Source organism: Leptodactylus fuscus, chromosome 1, assembly GCF_031893055.1.
Source record: "Leptodactylus fuscus isolate aLepFus1 chromosome 1, aLepFus1.hap2, whole genome shotgun sequence".
Taxonomy (NCBI): Eukaryota; Metazoa; Chordata; class Amphibia; order Anura; family Leptodactylidae; genus Leptodactylus; species Leptodactylus fuscus.
Genome location: NC_134265.1, coordinates 123,336,663 through 123,355,396, shown reverse-complemented (window position 1 = coordinate 123,355,396; position 18,734 = coordinate 123,336,663). Strand labels below are relative to the sequence as shown.

The 18,734-nt window shown below is 43.2% G+C and overlaps 1 protein-coding gene across 1 annotated transcript; it reads left to right on the top strand.

Moving 5' to 3' along the window:
* Nucleotides 1-396: 396 nt before the first annotated feature.
* Nucleotides 397-15,176, top strand: ISCU (iron-sulfur cluster assembly enzyme). The gene is made up of 5 exons (XM_075276624.1): nt 397-552; nt 4,794-4,907; nt 9,141-9,251; nt 10,334-10,412; nt 13,491-15,176. Exons 1-5 carry the CDS (start codon nt 463-465, stop codon nt 13,571-13,573), a joined length of 477 nt encoding a protein of 158 aa, XP_075132725.1. The 5' UTR covers nt 397-462; the 3' UTR covers nt 13,574-15,176.
* The last annotated feature ends 3,558 nt before the right edge of the window (nt 15,177-18,734 follow it).

Below are 18,734 nucleotides of genomic sequence, written 5' to 3'. Positions count from 1 at the left end.
AAAAAAAACACCAAAATCTGCAACAAAAAAAAAGCTGCATTTCCGCAATGTAGGACCTCAGCCTAAAGGGAAGATTCCAGGTCCATACAGTGTGCTTGAGCAAAACTAAACCAAAAACGCATGATGTAGAAAAAACGCTTTCCTAATTCCTGAAGCAGATTTTTTCAACCTGCAAAAATCTCAGTGTGAACATTTCACTAGGATTAATCAGAGTGTGCCCAATTGCTGCAGCGTCAGGTAGCAGGTCTACAGACAGCAGCAGGCAATGTGACGCACTTCAATAATAATACACGCCCGCTTTTACTTCCTTGCATAACGGACACCGCCCACTTCATTCACGTGACCTGTCAGGCCGCGGGAGAGACCGTTCAATATGGGTTATTGCGAGCGACCACGTGACTTCCGTACACAGCTACGTCAGCTCGTCGCCATTTCTCCTAACTGGACTGTTTGAGGGACGCAATGGCAGGAGTAGGTCGGCTGTTTTGCTCGGTGTGGAGTAGGTGTGCGGTGCCGGAGCTTCGGGTCCCGTGTGCCAGCTATCACAAGAAGGTAGAGTGCACTGGAGGGCGGCGCCCCTGTGTTATATGTTATGTTACTGCCAGCTGAGCGCCCATGCTGATGTTCACGTGTGGTTGCAGTGTCCTTTCAGCCGCGAAGGTCTGAAGTTGTGAGGCTGAAAATGCCAGGCAATGAGCTAGCCGTTAAGCGGGATGACATGGTGCTGCTGGCAGTGCTGGGTCTACTGTGGGCGGACATAGCTCTGGGTATGTGAGTGACTGAGACTGTTGGCTCTCCAGTGGGAGCACTGCTGGCATTGGGTATGTGAAGCACTGGGACTGCTGGTTCTCCTGTGGGTGGACATAGCACTGGGTATGTGAAGCAATTGGACTGCTGAGTTTACTATGGGCGGATATAGCTCTGGCACTGGGCATGCGAGTGACTGGGACTGCTGGATCTCCTGTGGGAGGACATAGCTCTGTCACTGCTGGGTCTCCTTGTGGATGGACATAACACTGGTTATGTGAGTGACTGGGACTGCTGGATCTCCTGTGGGAGGACATAGCTCTGTCACTGCTGGGTCTCCTTGTGGATGGACATAGTACTGGTTATGTGAGTGACTGGGACTGCTGGGTCTTCTGTGGGAGGACATGGCTCTGCTGGCTGTGGGTTTCATCACTTTTTCTTCCTGTTATCTCTACTTTAACCCATTCACAAAATGTAGGATGGCCATTCCATGTGACTGTGGTTTGGCTTAGTTGAATTCACATGCTTAAAGGGGTTGTCTAGGTAAAACTGGACTTTAAATACAATTTAAAATTATAAAATTATTCTCGCCTTTTACCGATGCTCTGGTGCCTCCCAGCAGTCCGGTCTCCTCAGTCCAGCATTGACGTGTGGTGGAAGTCCCAGCTACATGTGACCAGAGAAATATCTGGCCTGTAGAGGTATCTTTGAGGTACAGTACAATACTATTGCAGCGTGGAAAAAACAAACTTGGTCTCAGCCTCTAACAGTAGGGTAACGGCCTTACGTACAGTTTCCTGGGTTGAAATCCTGGCTTATATTTTCTTCTTTTTTTTTCTCATAAATTGTTAGGTCTCCCAGTAGATTCCTTATTAGTATTCACTGCACTGAAGTGACATCACAGTTTAGTGAATACTAATGAGCCAGGTGAAAGTGACCATTGACTAGGTGAGGATGTCTAAAAACAGAGACTCATGGGAATCCTGGGTAATGCTAGGTTCACACCAATTGTTTAGGTGTCCATCATTTGGGTCTGCATAGGGACCCAGGAGACGGAGACCCTGTCTGCTTAAAAATCCAGTTAGACACGTCAACCTGTGGACCCAATAGAATATAATGAGGTCTGCCCTATTTCTGCTGGTTTTATCCAGTGATCAGGAGACCAAAAGTCCCCCCCCCCCCAAGGCCCCCTTGTGAATGGAGCTTCAGTGCGCTTGTATAACTGTGATCGCCCTCACTGGGGGATCCTGCAATCAGACACTTATCCCCCATCCTTTAAAATAGGTGCTGATGCATGACGGCAACAGATTATAATAATGGTAATGTGAACAAGCTCTCAGTCTGAAAGTGTTATATAAATAACTCCAAAAAAAAACAGGCAGCATTTTGTCTAGTATATTGTGTGGGAGGTGTCTCTGCTGCCTTATAGTACTATTACTTTACCTCTGCTCTTTCTCCCCTGCCTTTCACCTAATATTCTCCCTGTATCCCCCTGTCACATATTGCCATAGTCCACATTTGGTATTCCTTTTATTTGAATATGTGACTTTTTGTTTTATGATGCATGGATAAGTTTATGGCGACTTTTAGCTACATATATTTTATCATTGAGGTACTGTATGTATGTAAATTGTTCTTAAACAGATCAAGGTCCTAGGCATTTATTTATAATTATTTATAATTATTATTGTATATATTTATGAGCACTCATTCATGCAAGGTTGTGCATTGCTATGTTTTCCCATCAAAAACATTAACTTTCATAATATCAAGTACAGAGTGGTTTCTGGTGGTAAGGCAGGGTTCATACGGTATCATTTTCATTGTTCTATTTCTGTATAAGAGAAGAACAACAAAAATATTGCCAATGCTAGATCTGTCATGACAGATCTCATTAAAGGGATTCTACCATTAAAAACTTTTGTGGATAAAACTTCGGAATAGCCTTTAGAAAGGCTATTCGTCTCTTACCTTTAGACGTGGTCTCCGCTGCGCCGTTCCTTAGAAATACGGGTTTTTACCAGTATGCAATTGAGCTCTCCCGCAGCGATGGGGGCGGGCCCCAGCGCTCAAACAGCGATGAGAGCATCCCCACCGCTGTCAGAGAAGTGTTTCCAAGCACCGCCTCCTTCTTCGTCTGCCGCGTCATCTTCAATGTCTTCTGGCGCAGGCTCATAACGTCTAGCAGAGCAGACTGCGCAGGCGCACAGGTGATGGGAAAAAATGGCCGCTTGCACAGTATTGTTAGCAGCCATTTTCCCATGGCCTGCGCAGTCTGCACTGCTAGGTTACGAGCCTGCGCCGGAAGAAGACATTGAAGATGACGCTGTGGACGAAGAAGGAGGCGGCACTGGAGACACTTATCTGGCAGCGGTGGGGACACCCCCATCGCTCTTTGAGCGCTGGGGCCCATCGCTGCAAGCGAGCTCATTTGCATACCGGTAAAAACCGGTATTTCTGAGGAACGGCGCAGCGAAGACCACGTCTAAAGGTAAGAGACGAATAGCCTTTCTAAAGGCTATTCCGATGTCTTATCCACAAAAGAAAAAAGTTTTAGTGGTAGAATCTCTTTAACCATAAAGGGATCTGTAATTTGACCTAACAAAATAGTGCTGCTTGTCTGTTATTTATTGGAACATACATCAGAAATGTCTCAGAAAAATCAGAAAACTCAGCTTTAGAAAGAAAAAAAAAAAAAAACCCCTAGATTTTAGTCTCCATGCATACATCAGAGTGTGCCAGCCGAGGGTGTGTCTGATGATAATAGAGCAGGTCCTATTCTCTTTCAAGCCCCATAAAGGTGTAACATCCGACTGCATACTCTGTCTGACATCAGATACACACTAAGGGTGAATTCACACTGAGTAAACGCTAGCTTATTCTGAACGTAAAACACGTTCAGAATAAGCGGCGTCTAAAGCAGCTCCATTCATTTCTATGGGAGCGGGGATACGAGCGCTCCCCATAGAAATGAATGGGCTGCTTCTTTCACTCCGTGCAGTCCCATTGAAGTGAATGGGAAGTGCCGGCGTGTACGCTCCGGCATGAGCAGAGCTTGCCGTATACGCCGGCACTCCCCATTCACTTCAATGGGACTGCACGGAGTGAAAGAAGCAGCCCATTCATTTCTATGGGGAGCGCTCGTATCCCCGCTCCCATAGAAATGAATGGAGCTGCTTTAGACGCCGCTTATTCTGAACGTGTTTTACGTTCAGAATAAGCTAGCGTTTACTCAGTGTGAATGCACCCTTAGTCATGTGCGTTAATAGGTTTGGATTTAGTTTATTTTTTACAGCATGCCAATCCATCTTCAGTTTAATCGCTTACTGATAGTTGGCAGTGCAAGGTTGCATCATTTCAGTTTGGAGGAAAAATCCTCTTTGCAGTCACACCGTAGATGAGTGAGTGACCCATTGCCAAGAGTAAACAGTGTGATGTAAGCATATTTGCTTTAATGCGTATTGCATAAGCTTGTTCAGATTTTCACCCATTTTAATGACATTGAGGTAAAGTTCAGTTAAGCTGCTTTATTTATAGATAAGTCATTTATTCTGCCATTTAAAGAGGACCTTTCACCACCTGGGGCACATGCGGTTTTATTTACTGCTAGAAAGCAGACAGTGCACTGAATTCAGCGCACTATTGGCATTCCCGATTTGTGCCCTGGGTGAAGAGCTAGCGGTGCTGGTACCATAGCTCTTCACTGTCAGAAGGGCATTTCTTATGATCAGTCAGGAATGCTGTTCCTCACAGCAGCGCCTATAGCTCTGTAATGTGAGAGGGGTGAGGATCTGCTTTTGCAGATGGGGTTAACTTGACTTTAGACAATTACCTAACTATTGAGCAATCCCTTGTATTGTTTTCAGTTGCTAAATTATGATTTTTGTTGTTCCCCTCACAGTTAAAACTTGTTTGTGTAGTTGAGGCCTTGTGTTAGAACATTTGCTGAGTAACAGACTGGCTAAGGTCCAAAATTTCTAGACAAGGACATGTAAAGCTATTTTGACCTTCATTCAATAACGCATTCTCCGTTTGTGTATTTACAGGTTGTTGACCACTATGAGAACCCACGGAATGTAGGATCCCTTGACAAGAACGCAAAGAATGTTGGAACAGGCTTAGTGGGTGCCCCAGCCTGTGGCGATGTTATGAAACTGCAGGTTTGTCTGTCATTTGTGTACATTAGGTATTTAGGACCTTTCACAACCTCCACCAATTCCATTTCTTAAGCATGTTAATAGGTTCCACTCCACAGATTCCAGTACGGTTGGGATTTTCTTTCTTCCACCTTTCCTGAGCAATAAGCACAGTTAGTTTTGGTGCCTGATGTGTGGTTTAAGATTTGTAATGTCAAAAGGGCAGTGTCACTTGATATCTTGGGAATGGTGGAGCTAGAGAAAAAAAATCCCAACTGTGCCAGAATCAGTGGAGCTGCATCTATAACCATATGCTAAGTACTAGAATTGTTGGAGGTGGTGAAAGGTCCTCTTTAACCCCTTAACGCTAAATCACGTACCTGTACGTCAGGGAATGTGGTTAGTTCCCGCATTCCCACGTGCATGTACGTGATGGAGATCGCAAGGGCGATCTCCATGGGAGGCCGGCTGTATCTGACAGCCAGGCTTCCCCTGTAGCAGCAGGGACGGTGATTGCACCAACCCCCCCTGTTTAACCCTTAAGGTGCCATGATCCATAGTGATCATGGCACCCTAGGGGTTTGGCTGGCTTTAAAGCATTCTGCCGGCTGCATAAGGAGTCTGTGTTAGCTGTAAATTACAGCTACACGCTGCTCCTTAATCCCCCCCCCCCATCGGAGCGAGCTCCGATGGGGGGACGGTTAACCCCTTGGATGCCAGGACGAGAGGAAGCTAGTCTATGCATCTGCATAACTAGCTTCCTCTATAGACTGCAATACACGTGTATTGCAAGTCTATAGTTAGTATAGAACCAGCGATCCTCTCTGATCGCTGGTTCTAGTGTGCTTACAGCACAAATAAAAAAAATGTAAAAAAGGTTTTTTTAAAAAAAGTGTGAAAAACAAACATAGTTACATTTCTTGTAAATCTGGAAAATCGCTGTTACACTTGTAAGCCTTGTAACGTCCAAAATAAATTAAAATACAATCAAAAGATGATGCAGAGATATGGGAAATAATATTTATTACTGTATTTGGGTGGTATAACTATCTGCATGAAAAGCAGAGAATTTCACATTTTGAAAATTGCAATTTTTTCCAAATTTCCATCAAATTTCCTATTTTTGTTTTTATAAGTAAATACAAAAATATTGATTAGTGTTTATCACTAACATGAAGTATAATGTGTTACGAGAAAACAATCTCAAAATCACTTGTGTAAGTTAAAATGTCTCAAAGTTATTGCCATTTAAAGTGACCCATGTCAATTTTGAAAAAATAGGCCTGGTCCTTAACATACTTTTGGGCTGTGTCCTTAAGGGGTTAAGGATAGCTGCTCATACAGCACACAGGCATGAACATGGATCCTTAGCAGCAGCATTTGCTGCAACTTTACAAAGATCTGTGGTGACAACAGCCTCACAGTGTAAGGGGTCCTGCGTCATTGACTACCTTGCATAGCTAACAGAAATTCTGGTGTGTAGCTTTTAAGTTTACCTTCCATTTTGTAACTGTTTAACCACTTGGACTGTCCATAGACTATATACGTTCATTACTTGTTCTGTATACATCCTTGCAGTTTTAAGCATCTGCACAAAATTGTATAGCTGTAGAAGTGGTGAGCCGGCTGTAACTATAGCCAGAGCTTCCCTAGAAAGGTTTACTACTAGATATGACCGAATATGCTCGATCAAATACCTCGGCCGCATAGCTCCTGGTGCCAGGGAAGGTGGGAGGGGCAGTAAAAATTCGATGCCCCAGAAGTGTTTTTACAACGGGAGCTATGCGGCCGAGGTATTCGATTGAGCATATTCGCTCACCTCTATTTATTACAGTCCCTGCCTTCCCAATCGCAGTGTTCACAGCACTTAATAAGCGCCGTGTACATGACTATCGGAGACGCTATCTTGCAGCTCCCCTCTAATCCGGCGATCACGTGATCTACCGGGTATCAGACTGCTGTTGCTGCTGAGTCCTAGAAGACTAAGGCATCATCCCCATTTGGCCTCTCCCACTAAAGCAATAGAGTTCAGATGCCCCCCCCCAAAGTCTATTATGATCTTATAGGGCCACAATATAAAAATAGGAAAGTGAAGAATCCCCCCCCCCCCCCCAAAAAAAAAAAAAAAAAAAAACCAAAAAACCCCCCCAAAAAAACCCAATACTAATCTGCCAATACCATGCCCTCATCACAGGTTCTAGCCCCACCCCCGATGACACAATACAAAATAAAAATTACTGTAACAGAGAGGAAACTATTTAAAAAAAAAAAAAAAGTTTTTCCTCCTCTTTTGTTTGTATTATCCCGGGGATATGGAAAAATCAAAACATTAAAATCCCTATGTGTCACTGAAAAAAGACACAGAAATTTAGTTTAGTAGCCCAAATGATAAAAAAAAATTATAGCCCTCAAAATCACACATACGAAAAAAACGAAAATGTCTGCTCCTGAACCAGAGAAATTGGCCTGGTACTGAAGTGGTTAAACAAACTAATATCTTCTCCCTTTCAGTACAATCACAGTGATGCCAATATTGTAAATGTGTGTTTTTTTTGTTTTTTTCTCTCTTTCCATTCCGCCGCAGATTTCACCAAAAATCAGTGGAGAGAAAAGTCCTTGCTGATGTCAGTATAAAAAAAAAAAAAAAGTCAGAAACCCAGTGGACCCCATTATACTCTATAGGGTCCACGGGTAGCTGCTTTTTTAGCTGATGGGCTCTCCATCGTTCTGGTTCCCATCTGTTCTGGCCCGGTGCAAGTGTGAACCTAGCCTTACTTCAATAAGTAAATTCATTGAGCTCTGCACAGCCTGAACATAGCTGCCTGGAAAAATGGCTTTGCAGATGTGATCATGTGGAGGGCTACAAGAACTCTACTGCTAACCCCTAGTATACTACATAGGACTATACAACTCAGGGGGCATGGATCCTGGAATTAGGAAGTGAAATTACCGTAGTTAACTGGTGATATGGGCCTAGACAATGATACTACTTTACTCATTTCGCTTCTGGCTTCTACTTCTAAGGGGGCGTTCACACTACCGTCGGTGTCCGCTCAAAATCTGTCGCGGACACTAGCTGTGTCCGTGACACCTGTCATTTATTTCATTGGGCATCGGGTGCGTTGTTTTGCACTCCGTGCCCGTCCTTCCCTGTCCGCAAGTGAAGATGTCCGACTTCTCAAGCGGACAGAAAAACTCTGCATGCAGGGTTCTTCTGTCCGCTTGAGAAGTCGGACATCTTCACTTGCGGACAGGGAAGGACAGGCACGGAGTGCAAAAGAACGCACCCGATGCCCATTGAGATGAGTGACAGGTGTCACGGACACAGCTAGTGTCCGCTCCTAATGTCCGTGACAGATTTGGAGCAGACACTAGGAGCGGACACTACCTGTCGGACACCGACGGTAGTGTGAACGCTCCCTATTTCCTCTTCCTGCACACTGTGCTGTGTGAGATGCTAAGGGTTAACAGTTTATCTTTACAGCAGGGACCCTATCAGTAAGCACTTGCTGGGAGGGACCTGCAGAGGAGTACAGGAAAGTCTGTTGTGCAGTCTGAGATGTATGGAGGGAGGCTCATAGAAATGAGCATAAACTGTAAAGTGTGGGTGGATAGAGTAGCCCCTCTCTCGCCACTCCTATTCTCTCCAGGAGGCTTCTGCAGACACCTACAGCTGTACAGACAAAAGGCTTTCTGCTAGGTACATAGAGACCTGCCATACATGACCCCGTGGAGCAAGCTGGGAGCAGAGCAGTCACCCTTCAGCAGCAGTTCACTCGCTGAGTATTAGTGTCCAACAATGGCTAGGGTTTTTGCTTGGTATTAAGTACAGAGGGAAGAAATGAGACTACTGATTGCTGCTCTGAAGGGTTTCAATGAGGCGGAAAGCGAAAAACGGATGGTTATTAAAGTAATGTGCAAAGTTTCCCAGCGTGTCATGGCCTATTGATCTGTGAAAGAAAATTATAACTGGTTGCAGGAAATGTTTAAAGCCTATATCCATTCAAGGTCCCCAGCACTACACCCCCCCTCCACACACGCCCTCCCCCCTAAATGTGAATTTTTGTCCTGAAGGTGGAAAATTATAACATGTCCTGCTTCATTTATGGTTCTACCATTTTCTGATTTCTAGTCTGTGCTGCAACTGTGCCAATAATTAATTGGGTTCATTCGTGGCTATGTGCTGGTTAAAATATGTACTAGAATAAATGACCTGCGTCATATTAGTCTTATAAGATACATTTTGTTGTTTTGCAGATCGAAGTGGATGAAAATGGAAAAATTGTTGATGCCAGGTTCAAAACATTTGGCTGTGGCTCTGCCATTGCCTCCAGCTCTCTGGCAACTGAATGGGTGAAAGGGAAAACGGTATTTTTCAATTTAATTACTAACTTTGTTCTTTGTTGTTTTTTTTTTTCGTTTTTTTTTTTTTCATTAGTCTTACTTAAAAATATAATCTTTTAAAAACTGTATGTGGAAAATATAAAAATTTTAGGAAATGAATATTGCTATTTTTTCAGGAGCAAGTTCAAATTGCTCACTGCTTCAAGGCTAAGGCCTAGTTCACACGGGCAAGGAATAGCGTATTTTGGTCCCGATTTTGACGCGTTAAAATACGCCTGCAGCGACTGTCAGTTGCGGCTTCCTGCTCCAGAGTAGGCCCAAAATGAATGGGCCTAGGCCGTAGGGTGCTGTCGCGAGGCGAACACCGCGGCTCAGTGAGCTGCGGAATCCGCCTGAAGAAAGGGCAGCTCTCTTCATTTCTCTGTGAGCCGCAACATGCCACTCACAGAAAAAAAGATCGCTAACGGTTTCCATAAACCACCATTGTGAGGGGGTGAATTATGACGTGGATTCCATGCCAAAATCTGCTCCCTCTGTGACCGTGTGAATTTTCCCTAAGGCCCCATGTTTGTGTGTGGGTTTGTTTTTTGTTTGTTTGTTTTTTGCTTTCTTTTTGAACCAAAGACAAGAATGGCTACAAAAAGAGTGGGGAATGTGTAGGGGATAGAAATCACAACAAAATCCACAACAAACAAAAGCTGCATTTCTGCAAAGTGGGGCTTTTATTACTCTATTAGAAGAATATTACTAAATTTTGGTATAAGAAGAATCAGGTTGTTGGTTTGTTGTGCATATAAATAATTACATGTTAGAAAAGCAATTTACATTACAGGTGATCTATCAAGGTATGTATACTTTTGCTTTAATTCTCTCTCACACACGTTAGTGTTTTCTGTTGCAGGTTTTGCTGCTTTTTTTTTAGCTAAAGTCAGGTGTGGCTTGAAAAGGAATGGGAAATCTATAGAAGGCTCTTATATGTCTTCCTTTCTGCTCTGTTCACTCCTGGCTTTGGCTCAAAAAAATAGCAAAATCTACAACAAAAAAAGGTACATTTCCACAGCGTGGGGCCTCAGCCTTAAACAGGACTTGCTCTGTGTTTTTTATAGGTTGATGAGGCAATGACTATCAAGAACACAGATATTGCCAAAGAGCTCTGCCTTCCTCCAGTAAAGCTGCACTGTTCTAGTAAGTGTTTCTCTAGTGGGCATCTGTTGTAGTTTATCTATGTGATATACATTCTTGTTTTTCTATATTTCATAGTGAGTAAAAATGTAAAGGGGTATCCCATTTTCAGAAAATTCTATTTTTGTATAATAGAGTTTGACAGTTTTCCAATATACATTGTGTTAAAGTCCAACCTACGGTAATTCTAATGGTCTGTCTGCAACTGTTCTGTAGAAACTCATTGTTTCATTTGGAAACAAATGTGTCCATTGTCATCTAAATGTGTAAGATTAAATACCAGCAATACAAAATATGCAACACATAGATCAAACTGCATGCTGTCATCAATCACTGCTGTGGCTCATAGTGCAAAACGGCAGCCTGGAGTAGGTGACTATCTTATATCCATATATCCTGTATGTGATGGGACAACCCTTTTAACATCTTAGTGGATCTATTCAAAGTTTCATATGAGAGAAACTGAGGTCTGACCTTTAAAACAAAACATGGCAAAGGTCCTCTTTTTACAGTTAATTCTTTTATATTAGTGTGAAAAGTTGTGTAGACTTCTATACGCTGTAACTCTAGAATAACCTGCAGGTGGTGGTGTTGTCCCTAATAAACATGGCCTTTGTGCACTGCACATAAATAGTAGGAAAACCCGTTTTGATTGTCGGCTCTTCCCATTCCTTTCTTCAAGGCTTATAGTCTTGTGACATACCTTTCTCATTTAATAAATTACAAGTTTGTAAGGAACAGTAAAAGGGGCGTCTTTAGTTTTTTGACATGCAGCTTTGCAGTAGCATCTGTCATATACACATTTTCTTCCATGATAATTCACACCTGGTTTTGGCTTCAAAAACTGCCAAAAAAAACCCTCAGCGGGACGTGTTTCCTAATTCATTGAGCTATGTACTCCTGTAGATTGCGGGACAGCACTCGGCATTTAGTATTTTATGCTGGTTTCTGGGCCATGCAAAGTAGTATTGATGAACCAATGTATTAAAACATAAAATTCAATAAATAAAACAACCCCTAATAGGTTAAAAGTAAGTGTGAAATATAGCATATACCAAGTAGATTGTGCTAATACTTGGCGACAAACAGGGACTACAGAACCTCAAACAAGAAAAAGTCAGCAAATACACATTCTAGGATCAACAGACACCCATCCCAAGATTGATAAAAGGGTGGATCTTACCCGGGCAGATGTATAGGAGTGGCAGGTTATGGACACAACCCAGAGTCATCAGGGAAATCCCTACGCTGCCCCTCAAACACTGTCCCTTAAACCCCAAAGTTACTCCCACCCTGACAAGTGCAGTACCAAGCTCTACCAATGGTCATTGAATGTCCATAGTGATGAGTCACTCAAAAATCCATTACCACAGTGATGGATGGTTGCAAAATCCTCCTAACAAAAAGAACACCAAGAGGGAAGACAATCCTCTGTTCAGCAGTGGGAAATAGCCCTCTAATCTCAAGGTCTTTAATAGGTAGCTGCCTCACCTCCAAATTAAGAAGGAATACCCCCTCTTTCACTCCTGTAGGCTCTCCCTACCGACATGGGCCAATGCATATTAACTGACGAACATCCTCAGTGTGCGAGACAGCATTCTGAACTTCGGCAAATATCTCTTGCAATATCAGAACAAATGATGTGTATGTGCACCAAAGCTACACAATCGCGGCACCTGGTGTGCATTGCATAAAGAAAATGAGGCATTTGCAACACGATACATGTCTGTTGGAGCATCACTGCGCAGACTCGCGTTCTGCATTCCACCTCATCAACCAGCGCCCCTCTTATAGCGAAGCAACGGGACACTACTATATACAAAGCAGCCAGCCTGATGGTAAGTAAAGGGACATACATTAGTCAAAATAGATACAAAAACGTCCCTGGCCCCTAAATATTTAAAGATGATCCCTGTCAAAAGTTATCTGCCTTTCCAATACATCTGAGCGGGTAATATAAATCCTTTTATCAATTTTTGGATTTGTTTCTGTCAAGCCTGGATGTGTATTTGCTGACCCTTTTTATGTATTTCGAGTTGTACACCCCCCTGTTTGTTGCCAAGTATTAGTTTGGTCTACTTGCTATGTGCTATATTTCATCCTTTTAACCTATTAAGGATTTTATTTGGTTTATTTATTAAGCAGTAAGTTTTAATATACTTGTTCTCCAGTAGTATTTTGTATATTTGAATCTGTGATGTACTTAGCATTTTTCCCCTTTTGCAATTAGTGGGGTTGAAGCTTTTGTGACTCAGTTGTTTCTGGGCCAGTAAACAATTATTAGTTGTTGCCACAACTTTTTGGGCTACATAATCTTTTTTCAAGCTATGCTAAAACCTGCAACAAAAAAATATTTACTATATAAGGCTATGACACCACGTAGCTGGCTACAGCAAAAACAAAAGCTGCTCCTGCAGCGCCTGTAGGCATAATTGACATTCCAAAACTGCAACGGTGTCTGCTGCATGTATTTTTCTGCAAGGTGTGGATGTGATTTGCTAGAATCCCATACACCTTGCAGTGATTGTAAAACGCTCCCCCCCCCCCCCCCACGGTGTTTACACCACACGGGCCCGGATTAAAACAACTTGGATATTGCATTGTAGCGGAGAGGTTATTCCTAGTCATACAGGGTTCTCTTGTGATAATACCTTTATTTATTTTTTTGCATATTAAAATATAATCTACTATTTCAACTTTTTGGTATAACTTGAAAGTAGCAATAAAATAAAAATCAGGTTAGATACAATGGTTCAATAGACAAAATCCTTATAAAATGCATTAGGGACAGATCATAACATTCAAGTGAAGATAACTGAAAGCATACAGGTATAATTAAATAGTTTATTCCTTCCTAAGCCAGGAGTGGAGTGGGGCACATAAACAATACAATTTATAGGATAGTCATGGCTAACTTGCTATATAAATGGAGGTGTAGAATGTAAAATGACTGTAGCTAACAAGCAACAACTGTTAGTAGGTCTTTTATGACTCAGAAGTATTGGGTGTGTAAAGCTCTGTATATAAATATTTGTTATAAAGACATTTTTGTGTTTTAAGGATCTCCCATTTCCTTTTCAGTGTTAGCAGAAGATGCAATCAGAGCTGCCTTGGCGGACTACAGACTAAAGCAAGACAAGGAGAAAACAGCAGCCAGCGGCTAGTGTCTGTCCTGTCATCCAACCACCTAGACACTTTGTAATGCCGTTCTCATAGGATATAGGACATGCCTTTACCATTAGAACAGCAGACATAATGCGCACAATAATACAGCAGCTTTTCCAATTGTGTGAATGTTCTCCCTGTAACTGATCTGTTTTTTTGGGGGGTTTATTTGAAACATGTACTCTTAGAACTAGCAAAACAGTAATGGTCTTGGTTCTGACCTGCGTTGTACTGATTTTGTTCAGAAACTATAGTATACATTTTTTGTGTAAAATGCTACAACTACTTTTGAATACATTTGTGTATCATGATATAGGTCCCCCTTTCACACCCCCACCCCCTCGGTATGTGGCTTATTTAATTGTTACAGACTACCCCACATTAAACCAGTGTTAGTGTTTGATGTTCTTATGTGCTGCATGCCATTTACACATGCATGTGGAGTACATAGTGACACAACACCGTGTGTGTCAGAAGCTAGATATTTGTTCTTTAAAGGGGTTATCCAAAAATTATCTGCAAATTCCTCTACCAGAGTACTAAATAACTGTTCCCCTGTGCACCCTTTTCTTGGTTTTATTTTACTTGAGATTCCTTGTATCACTGTTATTTACATGCAGTGAATTTGTGAACAAACTACGTTTCCCATGATCCCTCTGCCTTGCTCTCACTTTCTGTACCCCTCCCTTCTCCACTCGCCTGCAATGAAATCACAGATAATAAATCACTCCCACATCTTAGGTCACAGTCTGTTGTGTTGTTTAGTTTGCAAGCTCCCTCCCCCTGAGAGTATCAAACAGAGTTGAAAGCATAGAGGGGGGTCATGGGAAATGTAGTTTGTGCACAGATTCACTGCATGCAAATAGTAGTCTCAAGAAAAGGCTGCAAAAGGGAACAGTGAATATTTAGCACTGCTGTGGATATGTTTGCCGATAACTCTGGAAGCTGAATAACCCCTTTAAGATAAGTCATATTACAATAACTCTGAATAAGGAACTACAGAAAGTGATGAGATTCTATATGGTAGGTTGCAGACCTACCGTATAACAGCCCAAATGTAAAGCACCATGGGATTAATGGTGCTATATATATAAATAAATAAATAAATAAATAATAATAATCTAGGAACGTAAATGTCCGTATGCTGTGGATCCTAAACTTTATATCCACTGCTTGTGTTGCCTAAAGACGCACAGAAAAATGCAGCAAACTGTCTACTGTGTATCTGACTTTAAGATGGTTGAAAAAAGTAATGTTTTTAAATATGGGTAATCTTTTACGAAAACAGAATTTGCTTTCATCTTGAATAATTCCCTTTACCTTCATCTGATTTAAAATGTGTACAAAAGTGTTGAGGTTGTGTGAAGTCCCCCCCCCTCCCCCTTTCTTTTGACTTATTTTCTGGAGCAGTATGTGAGCTCAAGAAAGCTGTTGATCCAAAGTGAAAAAACTGATATATAATTTTTTTTTTTTTTTTGCACAGGAAAAGGGAGCTTAATCCAAGCTTCATAGTTTTGTATCTAGTGTATAGTGTAAGCAAGGAAACTTTATCACCTTTTCTTCCTGTATATATTTCATATTAAAATAAAGTGTAAAAATCAAGCTACCGGTGTTTCTTTATTTTGCCTTTTTGACAGTTCTCTAATTAAAGAGTCTATAAGATGTGCCGCCTGTCCTTACTGCACAGCCACATGAGGGCGGTTTTTCAATGAAGTGGTGGTCAAGTATGCATCTCCCTTTAAAGGCTATGAGGCTGGGAGAGACAGCTGAATGCTTATCTCGACTGACTGTTTTTATTGTAGGTGTATTGTGTGTGTGTCTGCCATTTTTATTACATGTAGAATTATCCCTTTTTTATACTGCACTACTTGAGAGGGCAGTAGTTTTCTACTGTTTATATCTTAATGTTGCAGATTGGTAAAAAATGGCACATGAATTTTGTCCTGCTTGAATGCCTGTATTTTAGATAAGACCATAAATTTGACGTTTTTCAATGTGTCAAACCCATTGCTGCCTGTCTCTATTCTACAATATCACTTAAAGGGGTTTTGCTGGCTAAAATATTGATATCTTAACCTAAAGATGGGGGGGGGGGGGGCAAACAAGCACCACCATGCCAATTGATCAGGTGTTCCCAGCAGCTAATACATGGAAAATGGAACATGAAGCAAACATTATAACATTCTGTGTAGTGGCCAAACTGTGTTACTGCAGATAACCTTTCAGTAATGGTAACTTAGGTTGGAAACTTTGGTTGGAAAAAGCCTTTAAGGACACAGCATTATTTATTAAAAAAAAAATAATAATAATTATCGTAATTGTTTTCTCATCACTAATCTGGACGATTCTGAGAGTGATTGGGAAGAGGTGCTGTGGTTAGATGAGACAAAAATTGTGCTCTTTGGCATTAACGCAAATCGCTATGTTTGGAGGAAGAGAAATATTGCCTAGGACTCAAAGAACGCTGTCCCCACTGTCAAACTTGGAGGTGGAAACATTACGTTTTGGGGGTGTTTCACTGCTAATATCACAGGACTACTTCAACGCATCAATGGTAGAATGGAAGGAGCCATGTACCATAAAATCCTGAGTGCCAACCTCCTTCCCTCTGCCAGGACGTTAAAAATGGATCGTGTCTGGGTCTTCCAGCAGAATGACCCAAATCATATAGCCAAAGCAACAAAGGAGTGGCTCAAAAAGAAGCACATTAAAGGGATTCTACCATTAAAGCAACTTTTTTTTTTCTAATTACCACGTCGGAATAGCCTTAAGAAAGGCTATTCATCTCCTACCTTTAGATGTGGTCTCCATCGCGCCGTTCCTTAGAAATACTGGTACTTACCGGTATGCTAATGAGGTCTCGGCAGCAATGGGGGCGTCCTTCTTCATCATCTGCCTCCTCCCCTTGTCTGTCGTCGTCTTTCTTTGTCATGTCTGACGCCTGCGCAGTCGGTTCTGACAGCGAGACCCTGTTAGAGCCAACTGCGCATGCCGGCTTTAATGTGCTTAAATAAGTAATACCATATAAACCAGTGATGACATGTAAGTTGTCAACATATAGAGAGAATGTACTATTAATATATGCAAAAATAGAGCTGACAGTCCATATAATAAATAATCCCACATGTGCCTACAAGGAGGAAACAAAGTAATGACCTAACAGACATGTATCATATACCTGTGGACATGGTGTATGGATGATCAAGATGGATGGATCTTTAACCCAAGGTCCCTGGAGCCGCCTCGACGTGTTTTGCCCATATTTAGGCCTCCTCAGGAGGCATTATTATACAGTATTCGTCACTTACCTGGTTTTCCTCATGCCATTTTAATGATTGTCATATATTACATTCCCCCTACGCCCAACCAGCAGCACAACTGGGGTATTCCTGCTCCTGTGAGCTGTTAGGACAGGTGGAACTTTTAATTAACTAACAGCTTCAACCCCCAATAAGAAGCCGCAAGACCTCCTCCCCCCTGTGTTTTTTTTCTGTTCTGGACAGGGGGGGGGGGGGATTGAGACTGATTTCGACCTCTTATAGGGGCTCCCTCTCCCCCCCCATGCTTTTCTTTAACTTACCTTGCCTTCTCTCTCTCCCTGCTGGGGGGATGGCTTCTTCCTTATTTGACTGCCGGCGCGCGTCTGCTGGCTCTCCACTGGGAGGGAGGCGGGTAGGAACTATTCTCCGGGGTCTGGAGCGGAACCTTCTGTCCGTTTCGGCCGGCGCTTGCCGCAAAATGCGGTTTTCTTGGTCTCCTCCTCCTCATTAGTTGCCTCTTCAGGGGGAGGAGGTATTCTACTGTCCCCTGTCCCTTTTGGTCTATGAGGAGACAGTTTGTGGCATTTTTTTGGTGGTTTCCCAGAGAGGGGGCAGGGTCCTCTTTTAGCCCTGCCCCTCTCCTTCCTGGCCTTTATAAGCCCACCACCACCACCACCTAGTCCTCTGCTTGCCACTCTCTGGGTGCTCAAGCTGTCTGTTTGTCCCTTCAAGAGTGGTGGTTTACCGAATTATTTGCTAGGTGGGCAGGGGGGAGGACAAGTGGATCTGGATGCCTTTTTTGGGGGGGCCTAATAACTTATGTTTGGTTTTTTCCTCAGCATGTCCTCTTCCTCCTCCTCCGTGATTCCCTCCTGGGGAAAGACTGCTTCTAAAAGGAAGCATTTAGCCTGTGGAAAATGCAGGATCCCCTTGCCCGATGGATACGAGTATCAGTACTGTCGTGGATGCAGAGGCCCCCCCATCAGAGGATACCCCCGTTCGGGATGTGGTCAGCTGGGTTAAAGACTTCGTTCATCACTCTATGAGAGAAGTTAGAGATACCATCTCTCACCTGGCAAAGAGGCCCCGGATTGAGCCCACGGAGCTCTTGCTCCCCCCTCTGGAAGACCTCCATATTAGGGATGTAGACTCGTCGGAGGAAGAACCGGAGGAAACAGAAAAATCCATTTTTCCGGTCGAAAAAATGCCTAGGCTGTTAAAGACCATCAGGTCCAGGGACCGTGATAGCGGCGTAGAGTCGAGCCGAAGATCCAGATCCTTTAGGGCGGACTCAGACCTAGTCCGCAGGATGGAAGCGGAGTGGAGACGCCCGGAGAAAGCGTTCAACCCCTCCAGATGCTTCAAGTCCCTGTTTCCCGTTTCAGAGTCCCAGCAGGGAGCCTGAGCTTTCCCCCCGAAGGTGGATATGGCGGTAGCGAAGCTATCCAGGCACACGGTGGTACCTATGGAGGATGGGTCCAATCTGCAGGCTCCCATGAACCGTCGAGTCGAGGGCTCACTCAGGCAAATTTATGCAACCTCATCCACCCAGGCCTCCGTGGGCATCTCCGCCAGTGAGGTGGTGTCAGGCCTTCGGGCCGAGCTGTCGTCCCTAGGTAGGGACATTGATTCGGGAGTCCACCGAGATGATCTCCTGACAGCTATGTCAGATATTAACCTGATGGTGGATCATTTGTCTGAGGCCACATTTTACCAGACAAAATTGGCTTCCAGGGCAATGGCGCTTTCCACCGCTGCCAGACGCCCCCTATGGCTAAAGCCTTGGAGAGCTGACAATGCCTCCAAATACAGCCTGTGCACCCTCCCCTTCGAACCAGGGAAGTTGTTCAGCAAGGAACTGGACTAAATAATGGAGGGTCTTGTGGATTCAAAGGGGAAG